This window comes from Boleophthalmus pectinirostris, unplaced genomic scaffold (assembly GCF_026225935.1).
Source record: "Boleophthalmus pectinirostris isolate CB_2022bp ecotype Guang Dong unplaced genomic scaffold, ASM2622593v1 HiC_scaffold_17, whole genome shotgun sequence".
NCBI classification, from domain to species: Eukaryota; Metazoa; Chordata; class Actinopteri; order Gobiiformes; family Gobiidae; genus Boleophthalmus; species Boleophthalmus pectinirostris.
This window is the reverse complement of record NW_026571115.1, coordinates 19,823,434-19,838,882: the sequence shown is the minus strand read 5'-3', so window position 1 is coordinate 19,838,882 and position 15,449 is coordinate 19,823,434. Positions and strand designations below refer to the sequence as shown.

General features: G+C 40.1%; 1 protein-coding gene across 4 annotated transcripts in view; it reads right to left on the bottom strand.

Annotated features, from left to right (window-relative positions):
- The window catches only part of cep112 (centrosomal protein 112), a 74,691-nt gene that overhangs the window by 800 nt on the left and 58,442 nt on the right, over window positions 1-15,449 (bottom strand). For all 4 annotated transcript variants that reach the window (XM_020933659.2, XM_055152782.1, XM_055152781.1 and 1 more), the window contains 3 exons: window positions 9,818-9,907; window positions 1,133-1,234; window positions 148-212 (listed from right to left, as the gene is read on the bottom strand). In XM_020933659.2, the coding sequence (XP_020789318.2) occupies window positions 148-212; window positions 1,133-1,234; window positions 9,818-9,907 (257 nt within the window). The remainder of the gene's footprint in view (window positions 1-147; window positions 213-1,132; window positions 1,235-9,817; window positions 9,908-15,449) is intronic.

The following is a 15,449-nucleotide window of genomic DNA, read 5'->3' as shown; positions in this document are numbered from 1 at the left end:
TGCTTGTTTTTCTTCTTTTGCTAAAGGTATTTCTTGATTTTCCAAATGACTGAACATATTTTCACAAAGAAGTATCTATAGCGTGGTTCTCGTGCAACAACAACATATGCACACAGGATCCTATGGAGTCCAAACAATGGGGCTGACCTCCTGCTGCGACAGGCATCCAGGTCTTCCTGTAGAAGAGTTGCTCTCTTCTGAAGGAAATTAACCTGCAACACACAGAGCCCACAGCCCAGCATCAAAGAAATGCCTAATGCTCCCTCCCTAGGTCATTACAATGAGATTAAGAAAAGAGCAATGCTGAAGAAACAAGATCAGCCAACGATAGAGAAAAGAGGGGAGGTAGGAGAGGCTCTGGAGAGGATGAGGTCAGATGGAGAGAGCCTAGTGGAAGAATAGACTGGTTGTTGAGAGCAGAGGTCAGGACAGCAGGGGCTTGAGGTCAGCACTTTAGGGCACCAGGGTTAGGGCACTGGGGGACAGAGGGCACATTATGAGGTAGGTTAGTAGAAGTTACAACATGAAGCCAGACCATTCCTTTTGTTCAGAAACAAAGTGTGAGTTTATTTATGAAGTGTCTTTAGTCCAAGTGAAAATAAACCTGCTCTGAATCTACATCTACAGACTGGCACAATAATCGCAGCCCCCGAAAGAATCAGTATTGTTCTGGGACTGGCGCTCACCACAGCTCAGGGTGAATTCCTTCCAGTGGGGGAGACCTCAGGAAAAGTCTAGCATTTCATTTGGCACCTCATGCTGGCAAAGTACACACAGGCAGCCAGTGAAATGTGGTCACGTGACTCCTAAGACATGGAGATAACCTTCTATACCTTTCTCCAAAAATATACTTCATACACATGCCCTGTCAGTTGCATTTTTGAGAAACCTGATCTTGTATAGGATCACAAGCCAGTGTACATCCTGAGCTGGTCCCACACCTAAAGTAAGTTGGGTTGGACAGAGCATCTGATATAAAAATGTGAAGTATGTATTGTAGAAATTCGTTTGTGGAATGTATTCCCATTCTGTATTGAGGCAAAAAAAAGTCATAGTTTACATTGCTCAAAATACTTCTTGTTTTTACCAATGAAGTTTCAGTGGGCACCAGTCACATTATTTTATGTCATACCTGGGATTTGAGTGATGTAATTGTGTCCTCTAGTTCTTGTCTCAGCTCAAATGGCATCAGGCCTTTTATTTTCTCCTCATACTCCTGGCGTACTGCGGTCACCTGAAAAACAACATAAAACCAGAAATATCATCTTAATTAAAAATATTGTTAATGCTGTTTTCATTCTGACAATTTATTATATTCTATAACACTCATTTTATTATTTTGTAACCATCATCTGTGTTATACTGATTAGAAACGAGTGAAGAGGTTCATTAAGTGGTTAATTATGCACTAATCATGGAGATGAAAACACGACTGTAAATGACATGCACTCAGGCAGACGGCGCCTAAATGAACATGTCTATTAGAGCAGTCAGACAGTGGGTATCCCAGGCTCTTTATTCACAGCTCCGAGTATTCCCTCACTCTTCACAGCCTCTTCACATCTCCACAGGGGGTCCACAGGCTGGCACAGTGCTCTGACTCAGCATGGCTCCCCCTACTGGCTGCTCACCGTCAAAGCCACGCCTGACACAATGCACTGCTCGGTGTTTGTCACAGCTGGCTTTGGGAGACCGCAGGGCCTCCATGGAGGGCACGACACATCAAACAAGGCAGCAGCTCATAAGCTAGTAGTGCTAGCTCCACTAGGGAGGACCAAGAGGAAGTCTGTCTGGGGCTAAATTACACTGCACTAAAACCCAAGTCTGATTATAGAACTTGAAAAGGGTTTTGGTTAGCACAACCCCCTTTTTAGCCACAAACACACATGGTTGGGCACACAGAGGTACTTGTAAGCAAGAATTTACAACATTGAAGATGTAGAAATAACTGCTCCATATATTGAGACCATGAAATGCTATTGCATACAATAATGTGAATCTTGCTTTTTTGAGAAACCTCCAATGTCAAAGCCAATGACCATGAAATGTGTGGGATCATCTCACAAATGACCTAAAACACTGTCCGTATCCATTATTCATACAGTGCAAACATACAAAGAATGTGTTAATTTGGTACTTGGATGCAAAATAAATGTAATACTATCAGAAATTGATAGATGAAGTATACTAGGAAACTGGGTGTATCCTGAATTCAGTACAATGTTTACAAATGATTTTACGTTGCATAGAATGGATTAGGGGATGTGAAAAATGACTAGTGTCAGATTGTGGCCACATACTTGAAGGTGTAACCAGGGGAGAGCAGAGGCATTTGAAGGCCCATAATGTGTTTGACAGAGAGGCCCAACAGTTGTCCAGCGAACGTTCAAATCTCCACCTCTTCATCAGTCCTGCCTTTGAAGCATGACTGAAGTGAACTGGGGGGAGGGGGTAAGATTGGTTTTCCTAAAATAATTTTCCTGTTGTGGATTTAACTGATTGTTCTGGCTTTAGCTAATTAATCTTCCTGGGCACAATGAAAGGGGATTGGGAAGCACTTCAAAGCAAGCCCCAGTATAAACCATCCCAACATGGAGCAGTTCACTTTGTCTCAGCACAGCTTGTTGTAGACTAGCCAGCCACAACTTTTTGCCAATTTTTTTCCTCTAACTCCTGCCCTGTTTGTTTAAAAAAATGTTTGGCCAAAAAGTCAAGAATCCATGTCCTTTATAGCCTGTGCGAAAGGCTTAAGGCTAATTTCAGAGTAGCTCTTTCAAACAAGTGGCAAAAACATCATTTAAAAGCTTTAATTTCATTGTCCAGAGGTTAAAAAAATGGGAGCAATTTTGAAAAAGTCTATCTATAGCATTTTCTGTAGTCATAACAAGATGGCAGGCCAAGACAAAACACACTCGGCTAACTCAGACCAAAGCAATAAACAATGGTTGAATAAACACATCCTTTACCAACCGCTTTGAACACAAGTCTTGATTCTTCAAAAGACTAGATCCTTAGCTGTGCATTCTTGGTTCCTGTATGGTGCAGTCGCCGCGGCAATGAGAGATCCACTCGGACCTAAATTACAAGCTCCTTTGCGGCGATGCTGCTGACTCCATTTTGCCTCCCATACATTAGGGCCAAATCACCAAGACACAGGGACCAGCGGGGAAGCCTGGAGAATGTACATGAGACATTAAAACTGCTTGAAACTGGCAGCAGATCAGTCAGACGTCCTGCTCCTGAGATTTTGTTTCCATTGACGTGATGGAGGTCCAGGCCAGCTACTATGGGTGTTAAGAGTGGTACAAGAACAATAAGAAATGTACAAGGGCCAATTTATACACAACAACTCTCTTCCTATTCTCAGATATCAGCACCATTAAAACTGGGATTCAGGCAATACCAGCAGACAAAATTTGTCTTATTACTGTGACAGATAAATAATATTCATATTTAAAATCTATAACAAGGCCTACCACAAACTGTAGTTACATTCACAAATTAACTTTTCACTTTTGTAAAAAATATTACAAGTGGATTTATCAGGGATGGTAATTTGTTGCATGATTGTGTTAAAGATCTTATATTATACAAAATTGACTCTTGTGAGCTTTAAGTCATTATATAATGTTGTTATCTCATCAAAAAACATGCCTCTAATCGTGTTCTGTAATCTTGCATTATTAGTCTGTCTAAATCTCCAAAGCTCAAGATGCTCTGTTCCACCTTGTGATGTCATGAAGTGGTAGTTTTCAAGTTAACCGCTACATTTTACCTTTTGTTCAGTAGAAATTGTCAATTCAAGGGCTGAGATCATCCAAATGATTCAAGTAAAGTTTAAAAGTTTAAAAACACAGTGGAGCATTTTCTGTATTACCACATGACATCACAAGGTGGAACAGAGTGCAGGGCTATATGCAGGGTTTGTGTGCTAAACATGTGTGAATGAAACAAAACACAACTCCAGGTATGTTTTTGATGAGGAAACATTCTAATATAGATCCCTTTTAACAAACAGACATATTTTTTGGGTAATTGCTCTTTTATTTCCATTTAAACTCACTAGTCTGTGACAAACATGGGCACGACACATGGGCATAGAGGCAAAAGAAAAAAAAAACATAGGTATCATATTTGCACCAATACTGTAGCCAGGCTGGCATCACCTAGTGCCTCTGCTCAATTTCATTTCTCACCAGCGACCAGGTCAGGAATCAGAATGCTCTAGATTGTTTGCAAGAATGCCAGAAGTGCGAGTTCGGGCACCAGCTAATCAGCGAAGAGTCATACATTCTATGTTGGCAACGATTCCCGAGATCAAGAATTTAAAGCCGGAACAAAGAGAATGTTTGGTGAATTTTATCAAGGGGAAAGACGTTATTGCCCTTCTTCCTACGGGATTTGGGAAAAGCTTAACATACCAATTAGCCCCGTTAGCGGTGCATTACATATGTCACAACCAAATAACAGTGATTGTTTAAATGAAAAAAAAGTACCTGCCTACTGTCGAGAGGACGAATTCTAGCATTAGACGGTTTCCATGAAGTGAAACCAGCTGACGAATCAGGCTACCAATACTGACCATCCCAGACTGAATTCACAATCTCCTTGCAATAAATCAGGATTACCAATTTATAACAGAGTAATAGACAGCTCGTGAAAATGATATTACATCATAGCATAACAAGTGAAACACATAGAAGTTTAACATACTTTAACAAGCTTTTATACTGATTGTTAGAATCACTAAATTAAACCATTTGTCTCCCCATAGTAACCTGAACTACGTGTACAATGAAATGTGAGGCAGTGACTTTTCAAAGACATACAACCAAATAGTGAATCTGTCTTCAGATTCAGCCCTCAAAGTTCCTAAAGACGTCTATATTCTTTCCCATTACATCTTCACAACATATAGACAATTTCTGTCTTTGAACAGCTTGTACAGCAAAGACGTGTTATTTCCTGACAGGTGGTAACATAAAAACACCTTGCTCTCGCCGTGAAGACAGGTGCGTGTTAGAAGTATGGCACTGATCAAAACTGCTGTGAGCTTTTGGTCATTGACGGACTTGAAACGCGAGTGAAAAGGAAAGAAAATAAAAAAAACACAAGTGTGAAAAATTGTGCCAGGATACTCCAAAGAAAGGACTTTGACTTTCAGAAGGGAAAAATCAGACTTGAGCTACACATCTTGTTTAAAATAAGCATTTGTTCCTGATGAGTTTCTGTGCAGTTTTGAAGACGGGGAGAAGCGGCAGTCGTTTTTCCCCTCACAGACATCTTAAAATGACAACGTTTCATCTATATATAGTCTTTAGATTGTGGTTGTGACTTCCCCATGCGTTTGGTACTGTCACATGGCTGGTGTTTTTGACAGCTGCCAGCAGAAAAGGAACAAGCCCTGAACAGGTTTGTCACGATGTTGGGAAGCTTGATGTATGCTAATGAAGCTAGTGTGTGCGTGTGTGCGTGTGTCTGTGTGTGTGTGCGCGTGTCTGTGTGTGTGTGTGTGTGCACAGGGGCAAAAGAGCTGCTGCTGGGGAGACATTTTTGATTTACCCCCTTGTTCCAAAGTGTCAAGAACAAGGGGTACATGAAAGACGATGCCACTCACAAAGTTTGCACCTCCGCATGCTCCGGAGTTCACCGAGGAGCGATTTGAATTCAAAAACGCTTCACGGCAAGATGGGGAAAAAGAAAAGTGTTTCATGAAATTGGGAAGAAAAGAGGAGGAGGAGGAGGAGATTACAAGTGGCTACAGATCTGAGTGAAGTTGTTAGAAGTGTGGGAGCTGCTGATGTAATGTGCCTAAAGAAAAGACAACTCTACAACACATCTCAAAATCTGTGCCTGCAAAAGTACGGAAATAACCACAGAAATTATTTTTTTACTAAGTGTGCTTTCACAACTGCAACTTTCAGTCAATTGGACTTAGTCTGGACAAAATTATTGGGCATGAATGCTCCCATGGACAGTTCAGACCAAAGAGCAAGCCTTCAAAAAGAGGAGGTGGTAGTATTAAGAGCAAAACCAAAACCCAAAAGTTTGATAAACCAAGTAAAAAATATTAACTATTGACATATCTATCTGTCATATATGACAGCTGTTTAGATCAGAAATTATCATTTGCAATTAAACATTTCTAAAAGTGTGCCCCATTGTGTTAAAATTTAGCTTGATTCATCAGCCAGTTTCACTTCCTGGAAACTGTTTGACCTCGCAGCATTAGGATTCGTTCACTCGATGGTAGGCAGGTACTTTTTTTTTTTTTTTTTTATCAGTCGTTGCTATTTGGTTGTGATGTATGTAATGCACCAAATCCCGTAGGAAGAAGGGCAATAATGTCTTTCCCCTTGATAAAATTCACCAAACATTCTCTTTGTTCCAGCTTTAAATCCTCAATCTCGAGAATCGTTACCAACACAGAATATATGGCTTCGTCTGCATCCATCTCGACAGCTTTGTTTACTGTTGTGCTGTACCACAAAAGGGACCCAGACAGGTGCTTGAGTTTGATGTCATGGCTTCACAGCTCTTCACTGACTGGCCAGGTATGAGGTCTACAACTTCTAGGGTTCTTGCAAACTGTCTAGTGTATTCCGATTCCTGACCTAGTCGCTGGAGGCACTAGGTGACACCAGCCTGGCTAGTTAAAAGTGAACTGTCTCACTTTTTTGATTATATGGGTACCTTGACATAGACCCTTTCTTAGACTAGGCTTGCCTCTCTATAGATCTGACCTGGCCACTTGGCTTTGCTTGTCTCTATGGAGATTGATAAGTTTAACGGAGCATTTAGCGCAACATTCTAGGCAAAACAATAACATCTCCTTGAAGACAAGCATGTGGCAGACCCCCACCAGAAAAGTGACATAGTTAATTTTATGGGAGGTGAAAATATGAACACAAAACAAAACTTCAAATCGAGGCACGCAAACGCAGCATCTGTGAGAAATCTGGTCAGAAAGGCTGTGCTAGCGTGTCAGGGTCAGATTACAAAGACACGTTTTAGCAGATAAACTGGGCCAATATGATGGCGTGAACAGGCAGAGGAGTTCTTAAACACAAAACAATGGTAATATATGTACAGTGTTAAAGCGCCATATCACACCATTTTCTCATCTTATATTATGTTGTTTCCTCAACAAACACATAACAAGAGTTGTGTTTTGTTTCATTCACACAACACACAACACACTCTGTTCCACCTTGTGATGTCACGCGGTAATACAAGAAGTACCCTACTGTGTTTTTAAACTCCACACACCTTCACCAGAATAATGTTGATACTTTCAGCCCTGGAATTGCCAATCTCCACTAAAGAAAGGGTAAAAGGAGCTGTTAACTTGCAAACTACTGCTTCATGACATCACAAGGTGGAACAGAGCATTTTGAGCTTTAGAGATGCAGCTCGATAATCTAGGATTGCTCAAACATGTGTGAATGAAACAAAACACAACTCCAGGATATGTTTTTGAGGAGGTAACAACATTCAAACATGCCTAAACACTCACATGACAATTTCGAGTAATGTAGGATCTTTAAATATGAGCTACACCACAGCAGTGACACCACTCTCACCTGACCACCAGACCAGGACCCTTAAGTCTGCTGATAGTGATACAAAACAGATAAGATTTCGAGACACTGGTCCTCACATTGTCAGAGCGTTGACTCCAGTTCAGTGGATGATCCCTTGCATGCGTAACCCCAGTAACCCTGTAAATGAATACCAAAAAGAGCTTTGCCTGGCTCAGACTCACTTTCTGTTTGTGCCTCTGGACTGTAATGCTGCCTCAGCTAAACAGTCTGCTCCATATTACTAAACATGCAAATGGGTAAACTGATCCCAAATGCTTGCTCTGACAAAACCATCTAAAATATTCATATCTAACCTCTATATAGGTGCTATTTGCAGAGTGACTGCCATATACGGTATGAGGTTAGGTTTATTTGCTAGAAATGCTTTAGATTATGTCCAGAGTAGTCTGGCTAGCCCTAAATCTTACAAAAAACAGCATGTGTAGATGTTTACTAAAAAAGTAAGTCTGAAAGGTCAACACTTAATCCCCTGTTAGTAAAAGTATGTGGCTTAGTCTTAGAAATTGGACTGTTATTGTGAAAAATGCTTTTGTTATGTCAATACAAAGAAAGCATTTTTAAATTTGTTTTGCTATATGCCATATTTCCACTATATAAACTAGGCCTATCACAATTATGAATTTTGAAGTATGATATATTGCTACAGAGAAATAGTGAGATAAGTGACAATGCTGAACCTACTTTAAGCCATTGACACAAAGCAGGATAATCCCAGTAAACCTTTTAAAAAAATGTATCATTAAAAGGCATGAGCTGCTATAGATAAACAGCAGAATGAACTTTAACAATTTATTAGGCCTGTATTTATTCAGGAATCTACATTTCAAATCCTATTATTTCAAAAAATTGCAAAAATCTCAGCACTATTACTACAAAGAAATTGTACACACGATAAATACTGAGCCCAACATTATATGTATATATGTATATGTATATATATATATATATATATATATATATATATATATATATATATATATATATATGTGTGTGTGTGTGTGTGTGTGTGTGTGTGTGTGTATATATATATATATATATATATATACACACACACACACACACACACACACACACACACACACACACACACACACATATATATACATATACATATACAGGTCTACTCTAGAATGATTAGATATATAGACTAACATCATTTTAACCATAAATCTTGGGCAGTATATAAAACAACAAAAGAGGTAACTGCAGAGGTAACTTAAGCCCCTGTGATGTGACATTACAGCCAACAGGTCCGGAGTCAGGAAGAGTCAGGAGGAGCCAGGAGGAGCCGCATGCAGCGTCTTTGCGACTGGCTTTGTGACCAAGTGCTCCTAAAAGACGGTGACCCTTCTCTGTAGATTTACGGCAGTGAGACAGCGAGGTGTGGGCCTATGTGTGAAGTGTGTCAGGGGTCAGAGGGAGGATCAGAGGGGGACGCGCCGCAGTGAATGCCTTTGGTGTACATACCAGCCTGCCTCCTGCCACCACAATCATTATTATTAGGGCTTTCTTCTCTGTGTGTGTCAAGGTCAAAGAGAAGTGATTACAGGGCTCTCCCATCTGCACACAGCCAGTGGTGGCATTCCTGGCCCCAAGATCTGTTCCTGGGGGCGAAAGACTGAAGGAATTCTGGAAATGCGCGAGGGGGCATACAACAGGGTCTCAAATGCAGGATGAGCCAGTGCAATGAGAATACAAGGAAAGGTAGGTTTTTGTTTTTTCTGCTGTGGCCCCCTGGAGGCTCTGGTAAGGATCACAGCTAAAAAGGAGAGGCTGATATGGGCACAGATTGTTTGGTTTGCCTTAAAATATATAGGTAAATAAACCAAAGCTGTTATTTACCGTTTATGAACTTTGTAGAGTAATTACATTAAAGTTCCATCTACTACCAGTTCTCAGTATCAATATGATGTACATACACTTTTCTACCTTCCCAGTCTAAGTTCCTCAAAGCGTTTTACATCAAGGAACCACTCACCCATTCACACATACTGCAGATTCATACAGCAGAGTGCACAAACATGGTGTCTTAAGTGTCTTGCCCAAGGGCACAGCAGGAGTATTCACCTGTGGGAGCTGAGATCAAATCGCCAACATGTGGGTCAGTGGATTGTTCATAACATACTAATTTACTTTTTGTCTCAGATCAGACAAGTTGGACCAAGAGGAAAATGTATAAAACTATACATTTATAACAGGTGGCCACAATTTACCTTCTCTTCCGTCTCTAATTCTTTGCTCAGTAGCTTCTTCTCTGAGCTGTGAAGCTGCATCTGTAGACTCTCCACCTTTTCCTGCAGGGCCTGGAGAGATGGAGACAGTTAGAGTTAGTATCCAACAGAAGGAAAAAGGATTATGTACAAACTATTGCATTTCATAATATTTTGATTTAATAAACATTGTTGACAGTTTGGGTACATTAATCCACCATGTCTTTGATGACGTTAGACTGATATGACTGAATCAAACAGTCTCACATGTTCCTGAGTAAATCCTTTCCATATCCATTATATTAGCTAATAAGATCAAGCCAGATGGAAGAGAGAGAATATTATTCCCATACATTTTTCTATTGTTGCCTGTAAATGTTTGCAGTAGGCAATAAAAAAGCATAGTTCCTGCTTGTGACAGAGAACCAGATGTTTGGAGCACATGTGGACACTTCATCTTTGATTAGCCTGCGTGAAGAACAGAGCCAGTATGCGTGTGTATGTAAGCGGTCATGTACACGCACACACAGTAGTAGCAGTATTTTCCAGTAATATGTGTATGTGGAGTGTCTGTGAGCTATGGTTGACTGAAGCAGCCAGGTGTGGTGGGGCCTTGACAGTTTTTAAAGCTGGGGTGAACACAGACCAGGTGATAGGCATGACCACCGGATCTATCGCCCATTCCCAAGACATAAATCACACACGCACACTCACTCTCAGAACGAGCAGAGGATAGCAGGGTTCACTCATAACCGGAAATAAGCTCACAGGGATTTCACACTTCCAACAGATAGCACAAAACATGCAGAATGGAGACAAGCAAACACAGACAACACCAGTCCAAGTTACATTTACATGTGTTTTTTTTTTTTTTTGTAAGATGTTTAGAAAAGTTACATAGTGCATCATTAAGTATCACTGTATTTGCAATATCATTGTTTGATAATTAAATTATTTATGCGTTAGGCCCCATGTTAAAACATCTGATTGGCTCTGTGACTGTTGACATTAACAATCATCATTAATAGTGATGTCAACTATTTTTCAGATACAGTATATTTTTGCCTTCTGGAAGGAGAGTAGAAACAAGAAATCAGAGAGATGCAGATGAGAATAACTGGAATGGGACAAATACACTCAACTCAACATTAACTATAAAAAAGTGTGTAGTCTCCAGAGTCTAAATCATGAATCAGAAGCTAAAAATGAGATTCAAAATCTGACTGCAACAATAAATCAAAGACTCCGCTGCGCTGAACTCTGAAAGGCACACTGGCTCTCATACTTTCAATGATAACAAGACCCCAAAATGGCAGCAGTATTGAGGTCAGTTTCAATTCTGCACCATTAAAAGACAGCCTCACACTGTTCATGCTCCTAATCCGGGTTTTTCACAGCCCACATCTCCATCCAGTGCAAGCCTTTGCCTTCAGTTTCATCATGTTGTTTTGTTTATTGGTGAAATTCAAAGACAGGAAAAAAGACATTTACAGAAACGCTGTTGCCTAGTTGTTTGATGTGCATAGAAACCAGAGTGACGCACAACTTCCAGCTATTTTAGTGCTAAGACTTTTTTTCCCAGGCTAATCTCAAATTCAATACAAAAATCATTCTTCATAGTTTTGGGTTCAAAAGGATGGCAAACCAAGGTCTTCTCGAAAACCATCCTGTGCTTCCCCGCTTTGTGACACAGCACTTCTGGACAAGGTCTTCTGGGAAATGAATAAGGCTGACAGGGCCCCTCTCCTCTGACGTGTTCTTGTCTTTTATGTGGCCTTTCTTATGTGTCTTCGAAAACAACTGGAAGGCAAGAACAGTTGTCACTTTATTAATACTGTAATTTGAGATGACTCCTTCTGTAGATGAAAAAGAAGTGTGACGCATAATGGCTTTTGAAATTTGGAGTCATGGTTTGTCACCATGATCTGTAGGATGGTCAGTATCAAAATGTGTAAGCGCTCAGAGGCAACATTGCAATGATATAGTAGCCAGACTTAGAAGTTATTCATTTCTAAGTTGTATTTTCTTCCTTCACACGAAAATATCCATGAAACTTTAGGACTAGTTAACATGGCAATTCTGAAACTCACAAAGGAACCCTAATATTTTTTGAAACTGAAGTCATGAAGTCTTCTTAAAGCTGGAGTTTGTATGATCCATAATATTAATAAAATGTGCATTAACTAATTTTTGTCACTAATTTTGTCAAAGAAGACTTCCATTACGTCCGATATCACATATAAGAATACATAACAAACACATGCACACCTACGGTTTGTGTATGTCGTATTCTTACTATTGTATGTGTTGTCTGAAGGTGTGGGGGAGAGCCTCTGCTGAAGGCTCTCCAGATGCTTAGGGTGATATGGTCTTTATCAGCCATGCACACTGGGATAACTGGGAACAGACCAGAAAGAGGGAAAAATCTGATTAAAGTTTAGCTTAGGAGAAATAGTGGACTATTGAGGGCAGAAAACCATATACAGAGTATTTATAAATATGTGTGTTTGCTGTTGTGAGCTTAACCAAAACTACTATATTATTTAGTTGTTTGTGAGCCTCGATAAAATATAGTTATGTGGGCTAAGGTGATTTCCAGTATTTAACCAGAGACTATATAGCTTGTATCTAATTAATCAAAACCTGGAATATAACTTAGTTTTCATATTATTTAAAATACAGGAATTGTGTAATCTCCTTGTCCCATCCTTGAACTGTCAAGAGACTTTGTGAAGTTTTGATCTGGATTACAGTATCAGCCTTGTTCACGAATGTGTCTTCTGTATTTGAGTTCATGTGGTGACTGTGAACCACACTGCAGTGACTGGAGTGGGAAGGGGTTTAAGTGTCTTGCTAAGGGACACAACAACAGTATTCACCTTTAGAAAGAAATTTTTTCCTGCTGCGACAAGACTCTTTAATGCACAGAATTGAATTTTTTGCTATTTTAATATTTGTGAATGAATGTCTTTTTTGCTACTATTGTAAATGAACTACTGCATCAAAATAATTTCCTGAAAAAGATTAAAAAAGTGTATCTAATCTAAGATAGGATCGAACTGGCAGCCCTATGCACAGAATTAGAATGGTTTTATATGTATATTTGTGTGTCCATCCTCAGGCATGACTCTGGGTTAATTTAGGAAGACAAATCAACTCTGGGGGTCTGCAACCTGCTTGTTTCCATGGAGATTCAATTGCTTTGACCTGCCATGTTTTATAGTTTTGCTTTAAACTCATTTATGTCCATGGTGACAAGTGAGTAATTATATAAAGTTCCAAGTTACAGGTCAAATCTGCGAAGAGGCAATAAAAACACCCATAATTCAATTTGCAGTTTAATGCCACTGTGTGAAATCTTCATGGAGACAAGCAGGTGGTGGACCCTCCATCAAAAGTACTCAGTGTCTTTAATTGTTGACATCATGACAATCAATTTAGATATTTATGCCTTAATGGTTAATAGAAAAGTGATTTTAGGCTGAAAGCGCAAGGTAAATTAGGAATGTATAAGACCCAAAACAATACACTTGACAAAGTGACGGGGAGTGAAGCTTCATCCCTCTCCAGTCGGCCGCTCCATGGCCCCTCTCACCTCTGTCTCCTTCTTTCATTCCAAACTCAGGCTCAAAGTATTAGCAAAGGCACACGCACGCACAAGCGGCAACAACAGGCAGCGCTGTGAGCGATCTGTGCAGGTATGGGCACGCATTAATATTAACAGCAAAAGTTCAGAAAAATGTGAGTCAAATGAGAGCGCAATACTACAAACACACACACATACACACAAAATGCACAACACACTGAGTCATCTTTCCTGGGTGGTCCTCCTGCGCAGATAAGGCAACGCATGTCTCCCTAGGGTGAAGTAAAAGCAACACAGGGCAAAGGGAAAAAGTAAAGAAGAAAGAGATGAGGGATGGTAGGAGGTAGAAGAAAGGACTGCTTTAAACTTGGTGTTTTGTTAGGGAGGCGCGTTCTATTTGCGGCACAAGTTTTTTCCCAAAGACTGGATTAAAGAGATCCTCTAATGACACTGAGGCTGGACAACTTCAGACAGTGAAAAACCTCACAGAGCACCGCCCGCAGCCAAGGACACACACACACAGGCACACATACACACATACACACGCAGACATAGATACACAGAGATACACATAGATACACATAGATACACATAGACACACACAGACACACATAGACACACATAGACAGTAGAGAAAGGCTACATGTGGACATTCTAGCCCAGGTTTAGCAGAACAAGGTTCTCGTGTCTGTCTGTGTGATCTGATGGTAAATAATAAAGGAGCTGATAACCTCCAGGAGAGAGGGGTGGCTGGGGAGACGAACCCACACCATCTTTTTATCAGAATCAAAGCAGCGAGTGAAAGGTAAAAGTGAAGGAGAAGTGCAGATGGAGGTGCAGTCCTGAGGTGTTGAAGAAAACTTTGGCAGTTGCTGTCTGTGTAGGAATGAAGTATGTGTTTTGGTAAGTGGACCAGAAGAGCCCCTCAGAAACTTTTTTATAACATTTTAGTTTGAATTGACTAGCTGCTTTCACTACTTTTTTGCTGAGTTGTTTTGGAAGTGAGAATGCTGTGATAACATTGGAGCTGCAGATATAACACTTATCCCGTCTACTGCAATATGCACACAAGTCGGCTTGGTTGTGAAGGCACCTTCCCTTGTAATGATGAAAATAGTAAAACAATTGCCACGATAATGAAGACATGTTGCAACTGCACCGTGCCCACAGGGGAACCACGCAGTTCTCCATCTCTCTCTGCTTCTTTCAGCTGCTGTGAGCTGCAGTAGAAAGAGAATAGGAAACAACTCTCAAATATGCACCATATGTCTACTGCGCATGTTTGTGTGCGAGGCTAAGCTCACATACATAATTTGTGTTCATCAAATACTATAGGCTTTCATGGAGGTGGAGTTTAGTGAAACTTATCGACGGGCTACAACTTTCTGGCAGAATAGTTGTATCTAAAAATAAATAAATAAAATGTACTGTATAAATATTGTTAACACAGAAGAGAGAGCAAGCAATCAATTATTGACTTAAAACATGATTTTTTTCTTGCCTTGTAAAGCTGGTCCTAAAAGTATTATTTTTATTTTTATTTTTACACAAAAACATAAATAGAAGAAACACTGGTGACATAGAAACAAAACAAAGAAACAAAACAAAAAAAACCCCAAATGGGCAAAATAAACATCCTGAAAACTTCAGTGTATACAACGACATGTTAATATCAAAATGTTAGTATTGTGACAACACTATTAGCACAATAACAAAAAAAAACACAACAACTTTAAAAACATAAAGTAGGAAATATCTAGTACTTATAACCAAAAATAACCGCTTAGAAAAGTGTTAAACATCAGACTTAATATAAACCGGAAACACGAGACATGGATAGTCTTAGTGTGCATTCACTTAGCAGCAGGGCCTCAGTGGTATGAGTAATTTCCTTTGGAGTGTGACTGTAGTGGAGGCGCTCAGCTTCCCACGTTCCTTCAGCATCCTGGAATGTTATCACTCCCCCCGACTTCCACCTCTCTGATAGTCGGATCAAACAGTGCCGGGAATCTGCCCACCGCCGGAAAAGTCATCAATCAAGCAGCACCA